Below are 26365 nucleotides of genomic sequence, written 5' to 3' on the forward strand. Positions count from 1 at the left end.
GCCTCAACTAAGACAATGTTGCTCACTTGACTGTTATCAGAAGATCCTGACCTTTGGCTTGAGCCCTTTGTCTTAATAACAAAAGCACGCAAGATGTAGAGGAGGAGGAGCGAGCCGAGGTGTGAAGAGAGAGCGCATCACAAACTTTGCCTTGTGTACCGTGCTCTGAGCATTAACAGTGTGACAGCACCGCAGGAGGTTTTTGTCTTGTTCCTCGTTGTCCGAGTGGGATTATGCAAATGCAGCGACAATTAATATGGCAGTTTATTTACTTATTTAACTCATAAATGCATATCATTAAAATACTGTTACAGTGAATGTTACACACCAGACTGAAAACATGACAAACTGGTCAGAATGGCCTCCATCTCATCAGTTCCATATATATCAAAGACAAATCAATGCAGATTTTGGTATACACGAGCAAGATGTAAGTATACATGTGCAATACTATTATTTAAATATGTGAACAAGCTTTAAGTATACATGTAAAAGCATATAATGAAGTCAGCACCTCCTCCAAATTAAACAACAAAATAGATCATTCGTCCGCAGCCTCCAGAGCAACACATAGAGGCATTTTGTGATCCGACGCCTCTATCGGCAAGAGGTCATCTTTTGTCTGTTCCTTGCAAAAGCGTTAAAAATTACTGCTGAAAAATAAAAGCGTTTAATGAAGGAGCATGGAGTAGATCACCTGGTTGAGTTCGTACAGAAAGGACTGAGTCCTTACCCCAGAAGCCCAGGTTCAAGATTAGTGTCATCGATTCAGTGTCCAACTAAAAGTCAAACATGGTCACAATCTCCTCCTCTGGTCCTGAGTTATGGCGTTGAATAATGGCTAGAAAAATTGGTTTTGTGTCATATTTGACCTTTGGAACATAACATGTTCTTACCTCATCACTCTATCCTATTAGACATTTGTGTGAAATTTTGTCATAGCACTCAAAGGCTGCTGGTGTTAATTTGGGTCAACCTCCACATGTCTGCTAGGTGTCTGCAGACCGCCTCACTGCGTTGCCCTGACTTGGACCCTCATGGGATAAGGTTTGGGAGTCAGAGTGACCCCATAGACTGGTGTGTAGTCTGGCTCTCCTGCATCCTCAGGCCAGATGAACTTAAACTTCCGCAGCAGCGTCACCGTGATGAGGAAGAGCTCCATACGAGCCAGGCCCTCTCCGAGACACATACGAGGACCTGGGGCATAAAAAAAAAAGACCTCATCGATAAGTGTTTGACGACACCCGGCCTATCTGTGCATGACACAGCAGGTCTGACACAACGACACTCATACTCTCGTTTGGTTTTTATGCTCGCATACCTGCGGAGAAAGGCATGAAGGCATCTGGTTTAACAAACTCTCCCTGGTCATTGAGGAAGTTTTCAGGATTGAATTCATTAGGGAATTTCCATTGTCCCTCCTCATTCAGCACAGAGGTCAGGTTAGGAATGATCAGCGTACCCTAAGGAGAAAACAAAGCGAAAAGAATTTCTTCTTTTAGAGGAAGGCATATAACATTGAGAAGAGGTTAACGTTAACCTACGCTAAGCCAAGTAAAGCTAATCATGTCTGTGCCATTACTTCCCTACATGTTGAGTAAGTAAGACACTTAAAACCTTCAGAATCAAGCAAATAGTGATTAGATGTGAATTACAATTTGCAGAAAAGTCCCATTTGACTTTGCTGCCTGCAGAGGTTACCTTAACTTGTCTCCACTTGCAACACTGCTACAAACTTCTATTACCACATAAAGCTAAACAGTACTGCAAGGTTTCTTTCCACGACACTGCCACTATTCAAGATGTTTACTCTCACTCCTCTTACACCAGTGCACTCATGTGAAATGCTTTGGCAGGGAACTCTGTTGCAGAACAATGTATATACACTACTCACAAAAAGTTAGGGATATTCGACTTTCAGGTGAAATATATGGAAAATGTAAAAAGTTAATGCGACAGTGATATTATATCATGAAAGTAGGACATTTAAGTAGAAGCATGCAATGGTCATTTTATTCATTTTAAACAATTTATTTGAAGAAAAGCTAACAACAGTGGTGGGTATACCACAACAAAACATTTTCGGTGTCTCAATAAATTGGGATGTGGCCAAAGGACGTCCACTCCTCTCCTTTCTGTGACTCTTCCAGTCTCTGTATCACTGTTCCAACCTCCTGATGACACTCTGTGACCCTCTAAGCTCAGTGAACACCTCCGTCTGAGGACTTCCTGTTTGAAGCCTCCAGTGTTGAGGTGCTGCTGATCAACTGTTAGGTGTCGTCTTGGTCTCATGATGTCAGAATGTGAACAGCATGATGAGGAGGACTGTTTAAATACCAATTCTAACTGAAGCAGGAAATGTATTGGTCGATTCATGGATCAAACCTGTTGTGAAATTTCACCTGAAAGCCTTTTTGTGAGTAGTGTATATATATATATATAATAAGAAAATATAATAAAGATATACATACAGATCTGTATATAGATCTTTTTTTATATAGATATAAAAAAACAGAATGAGGTAATGAGATATGACAGCAATGAAAGGTAATAAGGATATCTATGTATATACAGTTGCAAGAAAAAGTATGTGAACCCTTTGGGATTACTTGGATTTCTGCATAAATTCTTCATAAAATATGTTCTGGTCTTCATCTAAGTCACATCACTAGACAAACACAGTCTGCTTAAACTAATACCGCACAAAAAATTATAAGTTTTCATGTTTTTATTGAACACAACATGTAAACATTCACAGTACAGGGTGGAAAAAGTATGTGAACCTTTGGATTGAATAACTGGTTGACCCTCCTTTGGCAGCAATAACCTCAACCAAACGTTTCCTGTAGTTGCAGATCAGACCTGCACAACGGTCAGGAGGAATTTTGGACCATTCCTCTGTACAAAACTGTTTCAGTTCAGCAATATTCTTGGGATGTCTAGTGTGAATCGGTCTCTTGAGGTCATTCCACAGTATCTCAATCGGGTTGAGGTCAGGACTCTGACTGGGCCACTCCAGAAGGCGTATTTTCTTCTGTTGAAGCCATTCTGTTGTTGATTTACTTCTATGCTTTGGGTCGTTGTCCTGTTGCATCACCCATCCTCTGTTGAGCTTCAGTTGGCGGACAGATGGTCTTAAGTTTTCCTGCAAAATGTCTTGATAAACTTGGGAATTTATTTTTCCGTCGATGACAGCAATCCGTCCAGGCCCTGAGGCAGCAAAGCAGCCCCAAACCATGATGCCCCCTCCACCATATTTCACAGTTGGGATGAGGTTTTGATGTTGATGTGTTGTGCATTTTTTTCTCCACACATAGCGTTGTGTGTTCCTTCCAAACAACTCAATTTTGGTTTCATCTGTCCACAGAATATTTTGCCAGTAGTGCTGTGGAACATCCAGGTGCTCTTTTGCAAACTTCAAACGTGCAGCAATGTTTTTTTTGGACAGCAATGGCTTCCTCCGTGGTGTCCTCCCATGAACTCCATTCTTGTTTAATGTTTTACTTACTGTAGATTTGTCAACAATAATGTTAGCATGTGCCAGAGATTTCTGTAAGTCTTTAGCTGACACTCTAGGATTCTTCTTCACCTCATTGAGCATTCTGCGCTGTGCTCTCACAGTCATCTTTACAGGACGACCACACCTAGGGAGAGTAGCAACAGTGCTGAACTTTCTCCATTTGTAGACAGTCTGTCTTACCGTGGACACATGGACATCAAGGCTTTTAGAGATACTTTTGTAACCCTTTCCAGCTTCATGCAAGTCAACAATTCTTGATCATAGATCTTCTGAGAGCTCTTTTGTGCGAGGCATGGTTCACATCAGGCAATGCCTCTTGAGAACAGCAAACTCAAAACTGGTGTGTGTTTTTTATAGGGCAGGGCAGCTTTAACCAACACATCCAATCTCATCACATTGATTGGACTCCAGGTTGGCTGACTCCTGGCTCCAATTAGCTCTTGGAGAAGTCATAAGCCTAGGGGTTCACATACTTTTTCCACCCTGCACTGTGAATGTTTACATGTTGTGTTCAATAAAAACATGAAAACTTATCATTTTTGTGTGGTATTAGTTTAAGCAGACTGTGTTTGTCTAGTGATGTGACTTAGATGAAGATCAGAACATATTTTATGAAGAATTTATGCAGAAATCCAAGTAATCCCAAAGGGTTCACATACTTTTTCTTGCAACTGTATATCCTATAAATATAAACAGCCTAATATCATATATAAAACAGAATGTAAGCGATAAAAGGTGCTTATGCAAAAACGACCCAGTGCCAGTTGGTTCTTACCTTGGGAATGGAGTATCCCATGAGCTCTGTGTCTTTAATCGTGCAGTGGAAGACGCTCAGTGGAACAGTGTTGGCTATCCTCTGTATTTCATGGATCACAGCCTGGATGGACAGAGATTTATTATGTTCTTAAACTCAGCCACAAAGCACACCTACTTCCAAACTTCCAAAATGGAAACCTGCCAGCAATATGATGACAACCATTGGAAAAAGACCCTAATAAATGTTTGTTTAAAAGCAGCGATTCTTGTGAATCACCAAGCTCATGGAGCAATTTTCATTTACATAAACATTATCACTGAAGGCCTGTGGTAATAAGCAGAGCAAACTGACATAAATGGATTCCCTCGCCAGTTTTATTGACTGACACTTTTGCAAATGAGCCCCTACCTGAAACAGAATGATGTCACTCTAACAAATATGCCTCTCAGACCCAATGAACACATGAAATGACAGATGAAATGTCCGATGACATACCTGCACGTACGGCATGTTGTGCCTGTCGTCAAAACAGGCCCGATCCTTTCCCCCCAACACCTCGTCTATCTCCCGCTGACAGCGCTCTGAGACAGACAGTGGAGAGATAAATGCTAGTGCAGCTACACCGAGGAAGGTGGATATTTATGATAATCACTGCAAACGTCTATCCGTAGAGTGGGAATGTATTGTTGGTGTGGACATAAGGACACTAACAGTGATAATGCTGACCAAGTGAAACATCCAGACGTCCTCTGTGAAAGAGATCCGTGTTGGAAAGCCTGAGTGGAGACTGTAGCTAATTGTCGAACCTTACATAAAAGGAGGAGAGGGACCTGGAGCTGCTCTTTGTTCTTGGCAGAATCCTGGATGGTAATGAGCACCCATCAAATCTGCATGTGCTTTGTGGACTACAGAAGATCCCTCAGGGTATTTTCATTGTCCCTCCAAGGGAAAATCTTCCACAGAGTGTGCATTATGTTTGCCTCCAGTGCACAGACGCAAACAACAACCTACCACAACGATGCATTTATACAGACTATACAGTAAAGTCATTAGTGAGCAATGGAATTCAGCACCACTGTGGCAGAGGGGACAAAACTTGTGCCTTTACTGCAGTAATGTGCAGTGGCTTAGCTGTTGCTATGACATACTATCCTTGTAAAACAGGAGTGAGAGCTTTATCCCTACTTGCAGCAAAGGGCACATCCAAGGTTGCATCTTGACAACTATAGGCCTTTTTCCCAAAAGACATTTTGACACGTGTCCTAAATGCCTATTCTGTTTATGACTGTCATAGAAAGAATTCCTGGGCATGAAAAATGGATGGATGATTAGATACAAATTGTAAATAAAAGACAAGAGAGCCAATGGCAGAAAATGAACAACCCATATTTCCATGTGGAGGCACACCTTGTATGTGTGGGTAGGTCATAAGGTAGAGGAAACCAGTAAGCAGGGTGTTGGAGGTAGTGTCAGTCCCAGCAAAGTGGAGATCTAGAGCATACATAGTCAGCTGCTGTTCTGAAAATGAAGAGCCATCATCGCCTCTCTGAAAAGCGACAAACAGACTTTGACTGCGGTTATACCTTACTGTCAGTCGCTACCACACACACAAACGCAATGCAAGTGCTTGGTTTGAGCTGACACTTCTAGGGCCTCGTATACACACGTGCCACACACACACACACACACACACACACCTTATCCAGTTCATCCAGATAGCAGTCCATAAAGTCTCGTGGGTCTCCAGGAACTCTGGTCTTCTTGTGCTCATTCAGCAGGCCAATAGCAAGACCCTGACAAGTCTGAAAAACATAAGCAAGCATTCATAATTTGTAGATATTGAATATATTTTTTCTTTCTACGGGCAGCGTGTATATATGTTGCTTGTCAGTATATACTGTATGTGTGTGTGAGGTCAGAGAAAAAAATCCATTTTACCATTGATCATTTTTTCTCTTTCAAGTTTAATGCTCAATGTAATCTTTTTTTTTTTCAATTTTCATACGTGATGGTAAATATTTATAGTAAATCTCTAGGCCCAATTAACATACCTCAACATTCTTGAAGGCCTTCATGAAGGGCAGGGGCAGGCTACGAATCATGGGAAGAGAGTCATACAGCTGTAAAAGGAGACAAAGCAATAGTAGTAGTAGTTAGTAACTGCTGGAGAGGATTATTCAGTGGGTTCATTTGCACACTAAAAGTCTGTGAGGCGAGTAGAGGACATTTGTCAAGCTGGAGAAAACAACTCAAATCAATCAATCAATCTTTATTTATTTACTTGAATCAACCCGAGAAATAACCAAGACGCCGACAGCTACCCCTGAAGTTTTTCAGAACTATGGATGGTTTGAAACTGCAGTAATTCAAGGCCTAAAGGGGATTCTGAGGAATGACGTTGGCAAACCACCTCATCCAAACCCTCCTCTTCAACGTGTCCCCGTCTACAGGTGTTTTGTGTTTTTATTCATTCTGATCTTCTGACAACTATTGGATGCACTGTCATGAAATTTTGCACAGACATTAATGTCCCCCTCAGGATGAATCGGTAACTTGTCCTCCAGCACCACCTTCAGATCACAACCTCAGTTTGTCCAATTCTTTGGACCTGCAAAACTTAAGCCAACTAAGCTAAGATATGAACTGAATGTTTGAATCTATTACACCTGGCCTGTAGATCGTCCTCGACAACACCGTGTCTCTAGAGGGAGGTTTTTAAAAAGGTTAAATGTGTTGAACAACACAAAACGAATCCCTTTCACCTACACTGTACTGGGATCTCTCAAACGTCCTCACATATACTGGCTTAACAAGACTTTGGAGCCATTCATTGTACGTGATGCATAGAAGCCGCCTACTTTGTATGACCTGCACCGCTCATTGGATGTTGTCCAAGAACACAGGTATTCAACTCTGCACAGACAAGGGCAATGTGTTATGTAACCGCATGCAAACATCAGCAGCGCTGTTGTGAACAACTCTTGCTCTTTGAAGCATATTACACACACACACTCCCCTCCAAAAGTATTGGAACAGTGAGGCCAGTTCCTTTATTTTTGCTGTAGACTGAAAACATTCGGGTTTGACATCAAAAGATCAATATGAGACAAGAGATCAACATTTCAGCTTTTATTTCCAGGTATTTACATCTGGATGTGATACACAACTTAGAAGATAGCATTATTTGTAACGGAACACCAAATTTTTAGGTGAGCAAAAGTATTGGAACAGATAGACTTAAAATAGATTAACGTGAAAAGACTTAATATTTAGTTGCAAATCCTTTGCTTGCAATAACTGCATCAAGCCTGTGACCCATTGACATCACCAAACTTTTGCATTCTGCTTTTGTGATGCTTTTCTGCAGCCTCTTTCAGTTGTGGTTTGTTTTGGGGGGTTTCTCCCTTCAGTCTGCTCTCTAGCAGGTAAAATGCATGCTCTACAGGGTTGAAGTCTGGAGACTGACTTGGCCAGTCTAAAACCTCCCACTTCTTGCCCCTGATGAACTCCTTTGTTGTTTTGGCAGTGTGTTTTGAATCATTATCTTGCTGCACCATGAAGGATCTCCCAATCAGTTTGGTTGCATCTTTCTTTAAATTGGCAGACAAAATGTCTCTGTAGACTTCTGAGTTCATTTTGCTGCTGCCATCATGTGTTACATCATCAATGAAGATGAATGAGCCCATCCCAGAAGAAGCCATGCAAGCCCAAGCCATGACATGACCTCCACTGTGTTTCACAGATGAGCTTGTATGTTTGGGATCATGAGCAGATCCTCTCTTTCTCCAAACTTTAGCCTTTCCATCACTTTGGTAAAGGTTCATCTTTGGCTCATCAGTCCATAAAACTTTGTCCCAGAATTTTTAGGCTTGTCTCTGGACTTTTTGGCAAATTCCAGCCTGGCCTTCCTATTCTTCTTGCTAATGAGTGGTTTGCATCTTCTGGTGTGGCCTCTGTACTTTCGTTCACGAAGTCTTCTGCGAACAGTAGACTGTGACACCTTCTCTCCTGCTCTCTGGAGGTTGATGCTGATGTCAACAGTTGTTTTAGGGTCTTTCTTTACAGCTCTCACAATGTTTCTGTCGTCAACTGCTGCTGTTTTCCTTGGTCTACCCGTTCGACGTCTGTTACTTAGTACACCAGTGGTTTGTTTCTTCTTCAGGAGATTCCAAATAGTTGTACTGGCTATGGCCAATGTTTGTGCAATGACTCTGATTGATTTTCCATCTCCTCTCAGCTTCACAATTGCTTGTTTTTCACCCATGGACAGCTCTCTGGTTTTCTTGTTGGTTACGCCTCTAACTATAAATGCAGTCTGCACAGGCAAAACCCAAATCTGAAACTGAACGTAGACATTCAGCGCTATTTATTGTTTGAATAATCAATGTAATAGGACACACCAGGGCAACAAAACACACCTGTCAGTCACATGTTCCAATACTTTTGCTCACATGAAAAATGGGTGGGTTCAAACAAAAGGTGCTAACTTCTAAGTTGTGTATCAGATCCAGATGTAAATACCTGGAAATAAAAGCTGAAATGTTGATCTCTTGTCTCATATTCATCTTTTGATGTCAACCCCAAATGTTTTCAGTCTACAGCAAAAATAAAGGAATTGGCCTCACTGTTCCAATACTTTTGGAGGGGAGTGTACCTGCAAAACTAATGACAACCACACTAAAATGTAAACATTATACCTGCTAAGCATCAGCGTATTGTTACTGAGTGAGATGCAAACATTTAGCTCAAAGTACCATTAAGTGGAGCCTCACAGAGTGTAGCATATAGATTCTCAGTTTTGCTGATATTTCTGAGCCTGGTGAGACTCACCATAGCCCATGGTCCATTGGCTATCTTGGCATTCTCTGTGAAGCACTGAACAATCACTTTGATGAAGTCGTCATCATATTCGTAACGTGTGCCGAACAGAACCTGGCAGATGATGTTGGAGGCCGCGTTGTGAAACATTAGTTGAGGACTGAAGGGTTTGCCTGTAAAAGACAGAACATAAACTAAAGTCAGACACAGAACATTAAACTTACAATACAACAATGCAAAATTCAGCAAGTGACAGAAAGATGAAGTGCAATGGAACACAATGGAGGAAGGAACTCCAGACAACCCACTGACAATGGATGGAAATGTATGACCAAAATCTACCTTGTAATGTTATTAATTAACTAGTGCAACGCCTGTTTGGAACAGGCTAACAAACTGCACACAAACCCTTCACATCACCTTCCTTCCCTTATAGCCGGATGCTTATAGTATTTGAGGTGTTCAGATGTCTGTCACTGATTGAAGTTAACTCTGCCTCCTGTATCAGGACCCTCAGAGGACATACCGGCGCTCTTTTCCAGTGTATTAATGATGTACTGTAACTCTCCGTGAATCCTGTCCTCCATGGAATTCTTCCCCAGACCAAAGTCCCTTAAGGTCATCAGAGCAAAGCGACGATGATCCCTCCAGCTGGAGCCATAATCTGCCAGAATCACTCCTACAAAGAGCATACAGTGTGAGCCTACAGGTCAACTAATGGAACATTTTGTCAACATATATATATCAGATAAATCATTACTGTCCTGTTCCAGAGCTTTCTACCCAGCTTTATCGTTTACTCAACAGTACTTTATTTCTTTATTTACTTCCAAACCTGAGACATGATTGTGCAACAAGATCCAAATCAGTGACATTTATTTATAGTCACTATCTGTTCGACTTTGGCATTGAACCATTAACATGTGTGATTCATGGGTGCAAAATCTACTGGGTCAACAAAGCTTAGAACGGATGGAGGATATTTTGCGCCGTAACAGCATGTTAACACTAATTAAGTTGTACCTCGCGGGTGACAATATACATAGACCGCTTCACATGTGACATTTTTCCACGGACATTGTTACACCATGTGCTGTAAAGACATTAAATGCCGAGAAGGCCTGTGATAACTCGAGTGGCACTGTTTATGGAGGACACTTAGAGGACTCGGTGTTGAATCTAATATGATAAAAATGATCAAATATTTCTTTCACACTACCAATAGTCATAAACCCATAAAGAACAGATGAATGAATTTTACAATATCCCTTCAGTCTCATGTTTCCATGCCTCCCCTCCTACCTGACTGCTGCAGGGACAGCTCACATTAAATGATCTATAGGCTCTTATGGAAGGGAGGTTATCCACAAATTACCTGACGACAACAAATCCTACTCATTCTGCCTTTGAGTTAGAGTTCACTTATAAATGGACTTTAACCCTTGCCTGTGTGTTTTCCTCATTTTCCCTCCTTTTGAGTTAAAAAGCTCATTTTCACTTAATAATAATGTTGGCAATATGAACTTAAACTGCACTGTGACCAAACCTTTTATCAAGACATGCTGTTATACTGCTAATGGTGCTACCCCTACATCCAGTACATAAAAAGAGACATTACTGACATGTTAAGAGTGAAAGGTGTACATAGTGTAAATATTACAATATTTTTCTACTATTGCTTATTTTTTCTATTACTGCTTATCTTTCCCCCGGCCTTTGTTGCTGCTGTAACATGCAAATTTCCCCCGCTGGGGGATCAATAGAGTCCATCTTATCTTATCTTATGTTAAGTTTGATAATACATCTGCTGCCCCATGTTGTACCTTTCCTCTGGGTGGTGTCATTGACAAACAAGTCTTGGGGTCGTCCGGCAAAATCAGTGGCCTTTGTTACTAAAGCCTCCTTCATGGCCTTCAGCCCACTGATGACGACGGCTGGTTTGGGCCCGATGAACAGACTGTAGACATCTCCATAGGTCTTCCTCAGCTGGGAGAGGACATGATGACATGGCAGCGTTTCAATTATACATAACCTGCATATTACTAGTTTAATGGCCAATTCGCTGAAATCCCAAAAACATTTGCCCTCTTAGTTCAGCACCGTCTTTAATGTCTCACATGGGAGGTTTGCCTTGCAGCGTCCAGACACAGCAGAGCGGACTCAACCACCAACCAAGCAGATTAAGAAAGAGGAATATTCAGAAACACTAAAATAATAATAAAAACAATAAGAAACACAAAAAACAAATTACAGGATTACTGACTTCACTGCACACACTACAGATGAATGTTTGAATGCATTGCACCTGGCCTTGGAGAGTCTGTCCCTCCACCCTGGAGGTATAGACATGCAGATAGCTTTGGGTAGTATTGCCCAGCACTGAGATAAGTGCTCAGACTTTAACCGCCACTTCAGGACCTCTGGGGTGGATTTTGCTTGTATCTGTAGCGTATCAACAGCAACGTCTCTTTCGGGAAACCTTGTCCTGATTACTTCAGACATCTGTGGATCGTCCTCCAGGACACCGTTTCTCTAAGGGGCAGGTGGCTGTCTTTAAAAAGGATTTTTTTCTTAATATTGCGCAACACAAAACGAATCCCTTTTACCTACATTGCATTGGCCTCTCACAATCCTCCTCAAAACTACTGGCTTAACAAGACTTTGGAGCCATTCATTGTATGTGATGCATAGAAAAAGCCCTATTTGTATGATCACCACCACTCATCGGAGTGTATTCAGCTCTGCACACACAAGGGCCATGTGTAAACAGCACAAGGGAGTAACCTTTCACTTCAGACACATATTGTTCAGATAAAGCCTCTGGAGGCTTTTCACACTTCCTACCAATGGCTTTCACCAACAGTCTACAGCTGCAGCAGCACAGCGGCCACTATACGACCTTTACAACGACTATTTAACCATTTTAGACACATTTAAGTAGCCTACTGAAAATAGTAAGCGCATCTATGCTGTGACAATTTTAAGCATTGGATGAACAGCATCGTGAGTTTCAGCGTTTGTCTTACCCTCTCAAAGTCCTTCAGGGGGTTCTCCAGGCTCATGTGCAACAGGTTCCCCAGCACCGGCAGGACGAAGGGGCCCGGTGGGAAGTTCTTGGGCCTCCGGGATTTCAGCTGAAGGATGATGAAGAAAACGCAGAGCCACAGCAGGAGGATTGAGAGAAGCATGGTGGGACGGACGGATGGACTGGACTCGACTGAGGGAATTGGGCAATTGCCTGCTTTCCATGTGAGGTTCAGCTGGAAGCCCTGCCTCCTCTGACCAGCCAATACGGGGGAAGCTACGCTCCACTCAGCGAGATTTACATAAACCAGCCAGTTAGTCAATAATACATAAAAACACAAATAAATACACTTTAAAAATACATAAGTAAAAAAAATTAAAATAATAATAAGAATCTAAACATGCAAGGTGCATTTCAGGAAAAAACAACAACTTTAAAAATCAAGGTTTTGTCATTTCAATAGTGTAAATAAATAGTCAGAATGACAGTAGACCACCTCAGGGTGTCACTGAACAAATGTCCTGTCTCCACATGCCAGTTTGGTATGCCAGTGGGTAAAATTGAGTGAATTGAAGGGGCCACCCCTACCTCTCCTTGCCTCCAGCCTCTCCACCTGTTTATTAACTGATACACTCTATACACTTAACATGAAGCAGATGTCCGGAGCTCAGTGCTTTTGCTCCTACTACATCCAGTCTGTTGAGAGCTGCTCTGACTGTTGTTCACCCATAAATACACATAGTCTAATCTTGATCTTATCTTTGCTCTGTAAATTATTAATTGCATACCCTGGCTGGCCAACACCCCATATCCTCCCTGAGAGGGACTGCATCACAGTTCGATCCCCAGCTCCTCCAGTCCGCATGTTAAAGTGTCCCTGGGCGAGACAGTGAACGGCAAACTTGCTCCTGTAGCACAGCCTCAGTGTGTGAGTGTTTGAATGATTAGTTCCCTCCTGATGGTGGTGGGTTGGGAACCTCCTATCAGTGTGTGACTGAGTGAATGTGACTGTAAATGTAGTGCTAAAGCACTTTGAGTGGTCAAAAGGACTACAAAGTCACTATACAAGTACAGACATGTAACCTTTACCATTTTACCCTCTCCACTGCCTGTCCATGCTGACATTCACTATTCCCACATATGACATACTGTGTTTTTTCTATCATAAATCTGCCTCCCCAATCACCTATTTTATCCAACGCTTCCAGCACTAACTCAATTAAGTGTTGAATATTTCTGCCCCAGATTGCGACATCATCTGCAAACAAGGAGAGACCAAAACCAGCGCTAATATCTTACAAGATATTTATCCTGGCAGGCTTTGTCTCCAACTGTCTCCTATACTAACAATCTCTGTTGTTAAATTGGTTCCACAGTTTATCACAAAGCGCAACATTACGTCATGGCTTGTCAGTGCAGTGGAAGAAAGTAATGAGTGGGCCAAATAAATAAGAATGAGTGGGTATTGAAATTTGCTGATCAGAGGGCAACATTATACTGGATAACTTTTATAATTCACGCCCATCAAACTATTTATAGGAAGCAGTTACACAGATAAAAATGTATTGAAGACTTGACAGATGATGGATTGTTGGTTTGTTTGAAGAATGGAGGTGGTGCATAGTAAGAAAGATGATCACAAGCTTAGATCTTCTACTAGTAAGTGCAAACATCTCCACAATTAGTAGTGATTGCCTCCCAGTCTTCTGCTCTTCAGATAAAAAACATTTTCAGATGCAGGTGTTTTCCTGAAGCTCAACAGGATGAATTTAAGGGATACTGTGGAGAATTAGGAGGGAGTATAAATATGGAGGGTAATGCAGATGAATGCACAGAGACACTTACAGGTAAGATAATTACAGCATCTTTGTATTTCCAACAAGTAAAATAAGTGGTGAAAGGAAAGATGTAGCTTAGTGGAATGATGAACGTGGCAAGCTTTTAAAATGGTAGGAAAGAATTGAAATCAAGAAAATGTTATCAAAGAAAGAAAGAAAGCTAAAGATTAGGGAACTCATTAAATCGACAAAGAGAAATGCATGAAGGTAATTTGCTGAAGAATAAGAGGTGACATCCAATTAATGAGGGTTGGATGGTGTTAAAGAAAATGGGTGGGAAAAACTGACCCGTTCACATTCCTGTTCTAGCTGACGGTAAACAATTAGCGATAACTAATGAGGAAAAGGCTAATTTGCCTGGGAAAATGTTTGCACGAGTGCACAGTGGGAACCACTCGCAGAAAAGGCATAGCCGGGGAAAAGGAGTGATATTAAAAGAAAACTGCAGTGATCAGGGATAAAATGGATTCTTGTTGGGATTTAGAAGTCAGTGTGCGAGCTGAAAGGGGGCCTGGATGGTCATGGACAAACTGCTCCTGGACAAGACATATTACAGTGGGGCAAAAAAGTATTTAGTCAGCCACCAATTGTGCAAGTTCTCCCTCTTAAAAAGATGAGAGAGGCCTGTAATTTTCATCATAGGTATACCTCAACTATGAGAGACAGAATGGGGGGAAAGAATCCAGGAAATCACATAGTAGGATTTTTAATGAATTAATTGGTAAATTCCTCGGTAAAATAAGTATTTGGTCACCTACAAACAAGCAAGATTTCTGGCTCTCACAGACCTGTAACTTCTTCTTTAAGAGGCTCCTCTGTCCTCCACTCGTTACCTGTATTAATGGCACCTGTTTGAACTGGTTATCAGTATAAAAGACACCTGTCCACAACCTCAAACAGTCACACTCCAAACTCCAGGTCCTGGAGTGGCCTAGCCAGTCTCCAGATCTCAACCCCATAGAAAATCTTTGGAGGGAGTTGAAAGTCCGTGTTGCCCAGCGACAGCCCCAAAACATCACTAGAGGAGATGTGCATGGAGGAATGGGCCAAAATACCAGCAACAGTGTGTGAAGACTTACAGAAAACGTTTGACCTCTGTCATTGCCAACAAAGGGTATATAACAAAGTATAGAGATGAACTTTTGTTATTGACCAAATACTTATTTTCTACCATAATTTGCAAATAAATTCTTTAAAAATCAGACAATGTGATTTTCTGGATTTTTTTTTCTCATTCTGTCTCTCATAGTTGAAGTGTACCTATGATGAAAATTACAGGCCTCTCTCATCTTTTTAAGTGGGAGAACTTGCACGATTGGTGGCTGACTAAATACTTTTTTGCCCCACTGTATGTTCTGCAATATTTAAACCCTTACTTAATAACATTTTGAATGTTTTTGTTCAACAAGATCTGAGATGAAGGGAAACTTCCTCATGGGTGGGAAAGTGCTCTGATACGTCCTTTTGTAAAACCAGATAAGATAAGGACCCAGTTAGTGCAGGTAACTATTGGTCTTTAGCTTTAACATCACATTTATGTAGATTAAGGGACAATCGTAGATGAGTTTACCTGTTATGGCACAAAGGACTGCTATGACCATGGTGAAGTGGATCCTATGAAGTTAGGTGAAGAGGAATGATGATGTTAAAAAAAAACAATAAAGGCAGTTGTGTTCTTAGATATCAAAAAGGCAAATGATTCTATGTGGAAAGAAGAAGGGCCACTGATTAAAATGAGTCAGCTTTGTATGGAAGGAAATCTGAATGACTGGATACCTAATTTTTTACGATAAACAGTATATTTAGGCACGTGAACAGAGACATACTGTAAGTGGTGCGTTATATGAGGATGATCCAAAAAGAGGGGGAAATGTTAATCATGTGATTAAACGTGCTTCACTGATTGCTGAAAGGTGGAAGGCTTCAGTTGCTGAACCATGTTAAAAGCACCAATTAGCATCACCATATTTCTATGAGGACAACCTTTAGAGAGAGGGGCAGTGTTCGCATGTTAAAGGTTTATGGTTTGATGAAAAAAAACACGTGGAATTTTCATCTAGAAACAAAACTGTAAAGAAAGCTTTGAATCTCATGAGGGATGTGTGTGGTTATGACTGTGGGGCTGATAAAGTATCACTGTCAAATATACAACGGGCACTAATAAGATCTAATAATTCACCACTGGTTATGGATGTATGGATGTATGGATGGATCCAAATGTTACAGCTCCTAGAAGAAAAGAGGAGGTGGACAGTGACAGGTGACATTCATCATATTATATATAGCAGTATATTCAGAGGACTCCTGATGATGGGCATGCAGGAAAAGGTAAATATATACCAGAATTTAATATGAGTGTGTCTCACAAACTGGCTGATACACTGTTGATATTTTCAGCAGAAATTATTTTTGGCCTTTGGTGCATTGAGCGAGTACAGCCATTAAACAGCAGCTCTCAGAGGTGTATCATCAAGGCAAACAGTCAGAAATTAACTTGTGTTAGAAATTCACATTATGCTTTTAATGTTGATGGGTGTGGTGGTGCAGTTTTGTTGGGTCACTGCTCATATGATAAAGGGAAGTATTGGAGATTCATTGGAATGATTTAACGTCTGACAGACCGTAAAGGGAGGTATTCTAATAATATACAGAAGTCAGTTCATGTTGATCGGTTTAAACACGAGGCATCTAACTGCACAGAGGAGCTGGCTAATCCATTACGTGAGGAAGGTTTGGGTTAGTACATGCAGGTTACTCCAGGTCATGTGTCACAGGGAAAAGTCAATCAAATCCATGTCAGCGGTGTAAAACTGGAGGATGTGGTAGATATTATCATGCATTGTTGTTAACATAATTAAGAGAGGGAGGCATGAAGATATATAGTTATGAGACAGACGGGGGTTGGTAGGTTATATGATGCAGGTGTTATAAGGAAATACGGTGTAGTTTATCTTCAATTAGCACGTCTGTGGTTTAATGCCACGGTGCGGTAGGTGGCGCTCTGCACCGTAAAGTTAGTTTGTGACCCGTCAATACACACAGAGACGAAGAAGTCATTGAATTGGAGCAGTGTTACCATATCGACTAGCCGAGCTTGGTAAGTTCTAGTAGCACAGAAATGCTTTAACATGGTGTGCAGCAGCCACTGGCGGAGACTGGAGTGTGTCTGCTTGTGCCTCTGACCGTGTGGCTCCTGCACCGTGACACGGTGTCCGGTGGCTGACGGCGGTGACTGCAGCTGCCGTGGATGCTAACGAGGCTAACGCTAGCACACAGGGCACCTCAGCTTTAATGTGAGAGCTCGGGGGTTTAAAGTGCATCAGAAAGTGAGCGAGGCTGACTGCTGTGCTGCTCACTGTTCGCTGCATCGATAAACTGCAACATTAGCCGAGTGTGTCCGCTAGCTTTGAAGGCTAACCATTAGCGGCTAACGCTGTTATCGTCGCCTTTGGTGACGGAGAGTGAATCAACAGGGCCGATAATAACCAAAGGCGTGGGTCCATCGCACTTAACCCGTGTTTACCTCGGTCGGCTCTTCATTGCAGATCGGTTGTGACACCCGTGTGGTTTTCCTGAGCTGTCTCCTTTGGAGGAAAGTTCTTTTAAATAGGTTTGGTTCACCTACATGTGACGATCAAGGATGGCCACATGGTGGAGCCAAAGGCCTGCAGGTTGACTTCAGCTTACACAGTCTGTCAATGTTTAGTGAAATAGCACTATAAAAAAAATCAGCTTAAACAAATCTCACATGCTGTGGTTACATAATTGTTGTTTTGGTTCACATTTGTGGTCTTTTTCCTTATCTCACTGCAGCAGTGTGTCACCACCTAAGTGATACAACTAATAAGTAACTGCACCATCACAAACCCCATTAAAATGTAGAACTTAAACATCACTGTGGAGTTTAAACTATTGTTCAACAATAAATAGTTTTCTCACAATTTACACCATCTGTGTGTACTTCTCTCCTGCTGCATCTCTCCTCAGTTTCCATATATTCTCAATAGGACATCACAGGTAATGAAACCATGGTGACACATCTGTGACTGACTCATTTCAGGGATGTGATCTGTTGAATGGGACCTTGGTTCATCACCTTGGTTCGTTACTACAGTTACATGAATCCAACACAAGATAATATGATAAATAGGATGGCAATACATCTAAATGTCAGGAGAAGTCTGTAGTTTTGTAGATTTTCTTTTCTGATAAGGCAAGATGTGCATCTCCTCTCACATTACACCTTAGCAGCTCTGATACATAGCTAAGTGTAACTACTAAGCTCTAATGGTGGTACGCTATGTAGAAACAGATTATATAAGTACTGCAGCCTCTATAGCGTAAAGACAAATGAATGTTATTGCCCTGTCCATTGGGAGTTTGCACATGCAGGTTGTGTTTATTCAGCAGATCCTTGAGTTGTACTCTCAGGCTGCTTTGGTGGATTGATTTCAGTCTTTTCCTGGACTTCATAGACAAAGAATAAATCTGTTGAGTCCATGAATTCTCAGCGTGGGTACCCAGAGAAAAAAAAACACTGTTAGAAACATCTTCATCTAGTAGTCCATCAGGGTCCAGCGAAAACAGACTGTTCAGTCTTAAGTAAAAAACAATGAATTGCTAAGATGTCAGGTGTGTCTGTGTGTTGTGAAGGTCAGCTGTAATGGCAGGGGGAGGGGCAGCAGGCGTGGACCTCAGCAGGAAGTTTGTGTCGGAAGCTGAGCTCGATGAGAAGAGGAAGAAGAGGCAGGAGGAATGGGAGAAAGTCAGGAAACCTGACGATCCAGAGGGTAAGAACACGTACGCATACACACACATCCAAAATACACCAAACCTCCAAAATACATATCTGCGCATACATACACACGTTTGTTTGTGTACTCTCAGAGGCGCCGGAGGAGGAGTATGACCCCCGTTCCCTTTTTGAGCGACTGCAGGAGCAGAAAGACAAGAAACAAGAGGATTATGAAGAACAGTTCAAATTCAGTGGGTCTTTGCTCCTCTTTGATATGTCTGCCATCACTTTTATTTTTTTTGTTGTTGTCTAGGTTTGAATTCACTCTTTTCCTCTGCTACTCCACCCAGAAAAAGAGCCAGTGGCTCATAAAGATCAACAGTCATGGCAAGAATTTACTATTACATGCTTATCAGTCCACTCCAGCACTCATTTTCTACATTTTCACACATGTAACTACTGCTCTTTTCTTATCAGACCAGGATGGGCCACAAAAGATGGTCCACAAAACTCAGAACTTATCTTTTTTCATGCTACTATGCTTTCTCACGGCGAGGCACTTCACCAACTTGTTCAGTCAGAAGACCTGCATAGCAAACAGGGGCCTGGAGTCTAAAGGATGGGGCCATTTCATTTCATTAAACTGACAGCTGTAGTCACTAGGTTCTTACATTACATACATTAAGGCTTTACATGAAAATCCTACAATAAGTTGATAGAAGACGTCACATTGTTAAAGACTGATGTTCACAACCTTTCTGGCTCATTCCTGTTGACAGAAAAGCTATGTTGGAGCCTCTCGTCCTGTCTCAGATGTCTATGATTTGGAAGCAGTTCCACCAAATAGACATTTGCCCTCTAAACCTCTCATATGGTTTCCTTTAAATACAGATATACAGAATACAGATTAGCCATTGTTTTTCCTAAAAAGTACACAAATGTCCACGAATGAATGTGGAGCTTGTTTTCTCTTCCCTATTAATGTTTGAAGGGGTCTGAGCACTGGACTGAACTACCTGACTGTGCATTAAAGGAACCCAGTGGAGTCCTGAGCTCCTGTAGCCCCTTGGAGCTGTTTGTCCCATGCATGTGACTGCAGGTGTTGGAAGAGTATTGGTGCTAATGGATCACCGCTGATGAGGGGCTAGTCAGTTGCATTATGGGAAATGTAGGATCCAGCGTCTTTGAAGCATCAGTCGTTTTTTGCAGCAGCCTCTGGTGCATCGATTTTGATAATTCTTTCTGAATCTGTCTTTCACAAGTCGCCCAACAGGACTATAACACCACTTCAGTCATCAGAGTACCCCTTCAGTTTTATAGGCAAGCTGATATTACTCTTAGTGCCTAATCACTTCTTTGTTTTTTAGATAGTATATATTAATTTACTAATCAACCGTTGTGTTGCTACATTTAATGATCTCTGCTCTGTATTTACAGCAGTATTAGTTCAGGTGCCACTGGGTGGTCTATAACCTCGGAGGGCGGTTCGATTTCAGCATTTTCTTTTTCCATGAAGGTCACTTGTGTGCGGATTTCAAATAAACTGTTAAGATTTGTTTTCTGAAAATTGCAGTCACTCCACTGCCATGTTTTGAGAGCATGTTTGTTTCCATGGTGACAGAGAACATGGTGAGAGGATTGGACGAGGATGAGAGCAGCTTCCTGGACGAGGTCTCCCGGCAACAGTGTCTGATGGAGAAGCAGCGCAGGGATGAGGAGAAGCAGGAACTGTTGGAATACAGAATATCCTTTTATAGCACGTTTGTTTGTATGAAAAAACATTTTAATTGGCCACTATCGCTCTCTCTCTCTGATCATTCATCTAAATCTGTTAATCTGCCAGATTCTGCAGGTTTAAAATAAGTCGAAGTCACAGCAGTTTCACCTCATTTGTCTTGTTTATTTTGTTGTTTATGAAATGAGGATCAGAGGAGATTTGCTCATGGGAATTTGGGAACGAACCTATTGCCGTACATTTTTAATATTCTGAAGCCATTAGGAGCAAGCAAATCTTAACCCACCAATTAAGCAAAATCGTGAAGCGATGGGTTTTCTGTCAGTCAGATAGTTGGTGAGTGAGTGTGTGATCTTTAGCAGCACAGTGAGCTGGATTTTGATTAAATGTGTAGCTACACGATGGACACTCCCCCTAAAGCCAGCAGTGAAGCCGTTTTCAGGTAATTCTGTGTGCTTCGTGCTACTTCCAGCAGTTGAAGGACATGCATTCTGCTAATGTGGAGCCTCTCGGTGCATATGTGATAAGCAGCTTTATGTGTGTTGGCAGAGGCAGGCTCAGCTCCACCACAGTCAAGCTCCTGCTGGGACTGCATCATGCATACATTATGCACACACACACGTGTCCATCCTCACGTATGATACCAGCTCGATGCTGTACACAAGTTGATCTGTCTATAAACAGCAATGGCGTCTTTATTGTACAGTTTTATCTGAAGAACTAAGTTATTAAAAGCAAAGTCTTTGTGATTTATAAGGGACTTTCTCTCGTAGTTTATTAATTACATTGAAATTGTGTACTCATTGGAAGAAGTAAACATGTATTATGTAATGCTATGGAAATATGATACTGCTTTGAAATAACCTCTTCTCTAACACTTGTTAGCTGACATACACACTGACCCCAATATATCTACAGTAAGTTAATATTGACCAATATCCACCTATCTGACCTGTCACCCTGGCCAGTTTCTCAGTCTAGCTCTACTAGCTAGCTACGTAGGAAAATGGCGTACCCATTCTTAATCCTGCCATCTAAGCTCTGATTGGTTACTGTTTAACCAGCTGAACAAAGCGGCCACAAGTCTTCACTGTAGGCAGTCAGCTTATTCTGATATCCAGATCCTATCTGCATTACATATCCTCAGGTTTTAGTCTGTGAAATTAGAACAAGAATATTATGAGGAGGTCCATCAGGGTTATCCAGACCCTGACTCTGCTCTTTGTTTCACAGGACAGAAGGCAACATGCATTCACACCGTTACTAATGCAAGTAAAACGTGCTTTATGTGTTCACAGTTGGTCAGTCTGCTCTGCTTTCTGTCTTTCCCTTCTCTGCTGAGAGACAGTTTATAATTGTAATTATTTGTCATCTAATTAAAGAAAAGAATACTACTACTGCACCACATGAAATTGTCCACAGTGCACATTTGAATGTGTGTGCAGTGGTTTTGCTTGTTTGTTTGTTGTTGCTCTCTGTGCTTTTCATCCCCTCCGTCACCCTCCCTTTGTCTGACAGACAGGTTTCTGACAGACAGGTCTGTCTGCAGATGAAGAAGAGAATGGGTTGTCGTGGAAACTGTATCAGGCTGGTAACTACGGTGACGATTTAAAGCAGTTGCTGTGAACACAAAGTACACGTGCACACACACACACACACACAGGTGCAGACCTTAGTTAATGCAGTGAAAACTCACGACTGTAGCTCACTTACGCTAATGCTCCACTTTGTGCCAGCTGATTCCTGTCCACCTGCCCCTCTCGTCTCAACCCCGGTGTGCTTTGTCTTTTTGAGTGTCTCTCCGTCTTTTTTCCCTGTGTCTGCATCTCGACCTGATTTCATGTCTCCTGAGCTCCGTCCATCTCCTCGTCTTCTTTTAGGCTCCATATCTGTGTCACCTCTCTCTGTCTGAGTGCTCTACTTAGCCCGTCAGAACGGTGTCACTTCCTCCAGCACAGCAATAAAGAGCTGTAATCCCGCCACCCACCCAAAGGGAAGTCAGGATGTAACTTGTTGAGTGAGCTGCCGCTGAAAGGGTCGTGTTTTTCTAGCTGCCCCTGAGCCCGACTCTCTGCTCCCTCTCAAAGGCTCCATTATGGTTTATTCACCTTAACTGTGTACTTTCACAGCGCTCTAGTGAAGCAAGCGTCCACTGACAGCCGCAAAGAGCCTGAAAAGAAGGCGGCACCGAAACATCCAGGGACGGAGCAAAGGACCAGCCACCTGTCTCAGGCCCATTTACTGGCTGGAGCTGTCAAGAGACGCAGGTACACTGATCAACATCCTTTAAACCTGCTTGAACAGATTGGCAGAAACACAACACTCTCATATATTCATCTCATGAAGTTAGAAAGATGTGGCAAAGTTTTTAGCAAGTAGTTACCTATTTACACATCTAGCAGACACTGAGCAGCATTATCATTCATTTTGAGTTGTGTTTGTGTCCATTGGATGAATTTAAATCCAACATTTAATCTTAAATTCTTAAGATCCTATGCAAGAGCATGTTCGGATCCTTAGCTTTGTCTTACTTTTTTGTATGCTTGGTTTGTACGAGTGTGCCATGTCAGATTCAGCAAACACTCCTAACTTAACTTCAGATAACGGTGTAAACATGATAAATGCTGCCAGTGCGTAATTTGGAAACTTGAGAAATTTAAATTTGCATAATTAACACCCGTAAAATCGCCATAAAAGGCTGCCCATTCTGCTCCGTGTGCGGGTGAGTTTCATTCATTTTATACCACAGAGCTTCACTTTGTGCTGAATCAGCAGACAAAAAGATAACAGATGAACCAGTGTCAGTAGTCCCATCAGAGCAGCGCTCGCTGTACTGTGACACAAACTACCAGTTCTATCACATGATGATAGAAACGTCTTTCTACAGCGAAGTGGTCCATGATTAACATGAGAGATATTGTAAGAGAGATGACTGAAACCTACAGCAGGTGATGCTACTCTGTCTGGAGCAACAGAGGATGATCCTGGACAGAAAACTGTAAAGACCCGGAGGCTGCTGTTCAAGTGAGAGAAGCTCTCTAACAACTTCTGAAACTGAAAATCACCAAGCTGAAATATGTCAATAAAATCCTAAAATCTAAAAGTCCTCTCCGTAAATTGACCGATGGTGATGATCAGATGAACAGAATATTGATTTTGATCTGTTTTAGTTATATCAGATCTGGACCACTGGTGATGTTTGTTTTTACCTCAGAGAAAATACCAAATATGAGAAAATTGGTGAAGGCCACAAATTCTCTTGCCCAATGAGCGGAAAGATGCTAAAATGGTCTGTGGAGCCAAGTGGAAGTGCTGAGTCAGGTGACTCTTTGTTTACGTGAAAATCTTGATGAGAGCAGCTTAAAATCACCAAAATCTCTTTGTTCTCTTGCCCAGTTCGTCCCAGTCGTCAGACAGCAGTAAGAAACAGAAGGTGGAAATCACAGCAGCAGCAACGACAGGAAATGGAGACAGACACACAGGTGGGCTGCAGCCTCGGGCCTATACAGAGAAATGTCTGTTTGCAGAGAAATGTCTGTCTGCAGAGGACAGATATTGAGTTGTCCTATTCCTGGAATCACTAAATGATGATAGAGCTATCAGATAAAGCTTCAGCTTCACTGCTGGTGAAGATGTGTAGATCTTAATGGTTTTCAGTAGATCCCACTGGACTGCACAGTAAGAGTATCCGGAGCTCTTTCTGGTCAACAAATTAGTCCTTTGCAGATTTCACATTTCATAGTTCATAGTTGATAACACAGAAGCTCCCTACTGTTTAACAGCTAAATTCAGTATGAGCCACTTTGACTTTGAAGCAGACAAGCAATCTGAAAACACAACATTAACACAATATTAACCTAATTAAGTTGGTATAGCAAGTATGACGGCAAACATTGTCCTATTTACTTGTCTAGCAGACACTTTCCTCTGAGCTCACTGAGGCACTAAATGCTAGCTGCCGTTAACTTTGTCACATGGCGGTTTGGTGCTGACCAGGTCGTCGACAGTGGAATTGTTAAAGCTGTTTGACTAAAAACAGCAGCCTGCTGTTGGAAACGAGGCCAATAAAAGCTGTGAGAGTGAACTAAACAAAACCATGAAGCTGTGGGCCATAAAACCAAAACAATGAGCTGAAAGATCCTAAAGTGCTCCATGGAGCCGAAGGGAACTGCAGAGTTGGTGTGATCACTAACAGCTGATATTTCTCTCCTAGTTAACTCCAATTTTCTTGTATCCCAGGTCTGCCTGCAAAATGGTTTTGAATCCTAAAAATGAGATGAAATAACTTATACAGTTTCCTCAAAATTTCACCTCTGACCTTTAAAAAAAAATAAAAATAAAAAAAAAGTCTGATGCGGGATGTCCGCAAAGTACGAGCTCTGAACCTGACAGTGAGTTGTGCTGTTCAGAACAGGAGGGTGGAGCAGGAGGTGGAGCAGGGGGAGCTGAAGATCAGCAAACAGTCCCTGGCCTGACAGCGAAGACCCCCACCACTCCCCTGAGCTCCGGACAAGGCGTGCTACACCTGCCGTCAGCAGCCGTGTGCGTCGGCGTTTTACCAGGACTCTGTGCTTATTCCGGCAGCAGCGACTCTGACAGCAGCTCGGACAGCGAAGGTAGCGTGGATGCAATCATGTTGCCGTACCCCCGGCTCAGCAGGGCTTACAGATAGACACACACACCAGCATCTACATGTACACACACACACACACACACACACACACACACAGACAGAGACACATACACAACCTGAAGTGTGTTAGCATGCCTTCAGAATGGCTTACTAACAGTCAGAAAAGGTAAGCTTCACACGTGACACACACAGACAGATTAAAGTTCATGTACACACACACACACACACACACACACACTACAGAGCATACAGAAGCGTGCCTGCAGGCCGCACAACTTCATATGATGTTAGAGTCATGCACTGGCAATACACACGCAGCAGACACTCAGTATTCTTGTTGTTTTCACAGCTGGGAGTTGAACTGTTGCTGTTTGTCATCAGCCAAAGTTCAGCCCAGTAACATAATCCTATTAAACAGTAACCAGTTTCACCTCTATTCTGATCTGTGTATCTATTTGTGATTTTTTGCTATTGTGGCACTCAAACATGACACCTCCACCCTTCCTTCCCTCAATCACATCTCACGCAGTTTAAGCCGAGAAACCAATCCCGCACTGCCTACCCCGACGACATCCTGCCCCCCCTACACCCCCCCTCCCCCTCCCAACACACGCCACAGCGACTGCAAGCTGTGCTGTTGGCTGAGGGAGCAGTGATTGACAGCTGCGGAGCGAGGAAGAGACTGCTTTAGACTGTGTCACATGACTCACACCTTTTAGCTTTCAGCAGCAGAGGAAAGGGAGCCAGGGCAGGACGCGCTTCTCTCTCCCTCTCCCTCTCTTTGGGTTCAATGCAAAAGTCGGAATGGTTTGGAAAATTAATGTTTTTATTTGTGTGATTTAATGTGTTTTCTCATCAGTAGTTTGTCTCAAAGTCACACCGTGCTGGAAAGTTGCTGCAATGTTTGCTGCCGTCTCAGACGCTGGAGTTTTGTTTTGTTTGGTCTGAGCAGAGAGAAATAAAGAGCTTTGCCTTGTAGTGTGTTTACTGTGTGTATTTCTGTGTGTGTGTGACGGAGGAACAAAGAGCTGGTATATTTGGTGGAAACTGAGATATTTTTATATATTTTTATTTATTTTTTTGATAACTGAGACCAATTATGAGCTGGAACTGGTATAGACTGCATTCATTCTTGTTTGTTTGTCTAGTAATAGGCACCACTTCCTTAGGTCAGCAGTTCTCAGTCATTTAGGCCTGTGATGATGTCAACATCTGATCACTCATCACAGGTCTGGTGACATGAATTGTAAATAATGAGCACCAAAGATTCTCCAAGAGTATCCAAGATTTTGGCAAAGGCAAGA

General features: G+C 42.1%; 2 protein-coding genes across 2 annotated transcripts; one reads left to right on the forward strand and one right to left on the reverse strand.

The window, feature by feature from the left end:
* Window positions 1-247: 247 nt before the first annotated feature.
* LOC139202054 (cytochrome P450 2F2-like) lies at window positions 248-12296 on the reverse strand. Its single transcript, XM_070831526.1, has 11 exons — window positions 12122-12296; window positions 10919-11081; window positions 9622-9774; window positions 9108-9268; window positions 6329-6397; window positions 5975-6079; window positions 5685-5823; window positions 4773-4858; window positions 4296-4397; window positions 1322-1463; window positions 248-1197 (listed from the first exon to the last, which is right to left on the reverse strand). The coding sequence occupies exons 1-11, from the start codon at window positions 12281-12283 to the stop codon at window positions 1010-1012; spliced, it is 1470 nt and encodes a 489-aa protein (XP_070687627.1). The 5' UTR covers window positions 12284-12296; the 3' UTR covers window positions 248-1009.
* A 4703-nt stretch (window positions 12297-16999) lies between these two features.
* On the forward strand, window positions 17000-26039 carry psme3ip1 (proteasome activator subunit 3 interacting protein 1). The gene is made up of 8 exons (XM_070831531.1): window positions 17000-17055; window positions 18612-18748; window positions 18846-18944; window positions 20315-20436; window positions 22556-22695; window positions 23825-23910; window positions 24838-25044; window positions 25591-26039. Exons 2-8 carry the CDS (start codon window positions 18622-18624, stop codon window positions 25593-25595), a joined length of 786 nt encoding a protein of 261 aa, XP_070687632.1. The 5' UTR covers window positions 17000-17055; window positions 18612-18621; the 3' UTR covers window positions 25596-26039.
* Window positions 26040-26365: the final 326 nt, after the last annotated feature.

The sequence above is a fragment of the Pempheris klunzingeri genome, chromosome 5 (genome assembly GCF_042242105.1).
Source record: "Pempheris klunzingeri isolate RE-2024b chromosome 5, fPemKlu1.hap1, whole genome shotgun sequence".
NCBI lineage: Eukaryota > Metazoa > Chordata > Actinopteri > Acropomatiformes > Pempheridae > Pempheris > Pempheris klunzingeri.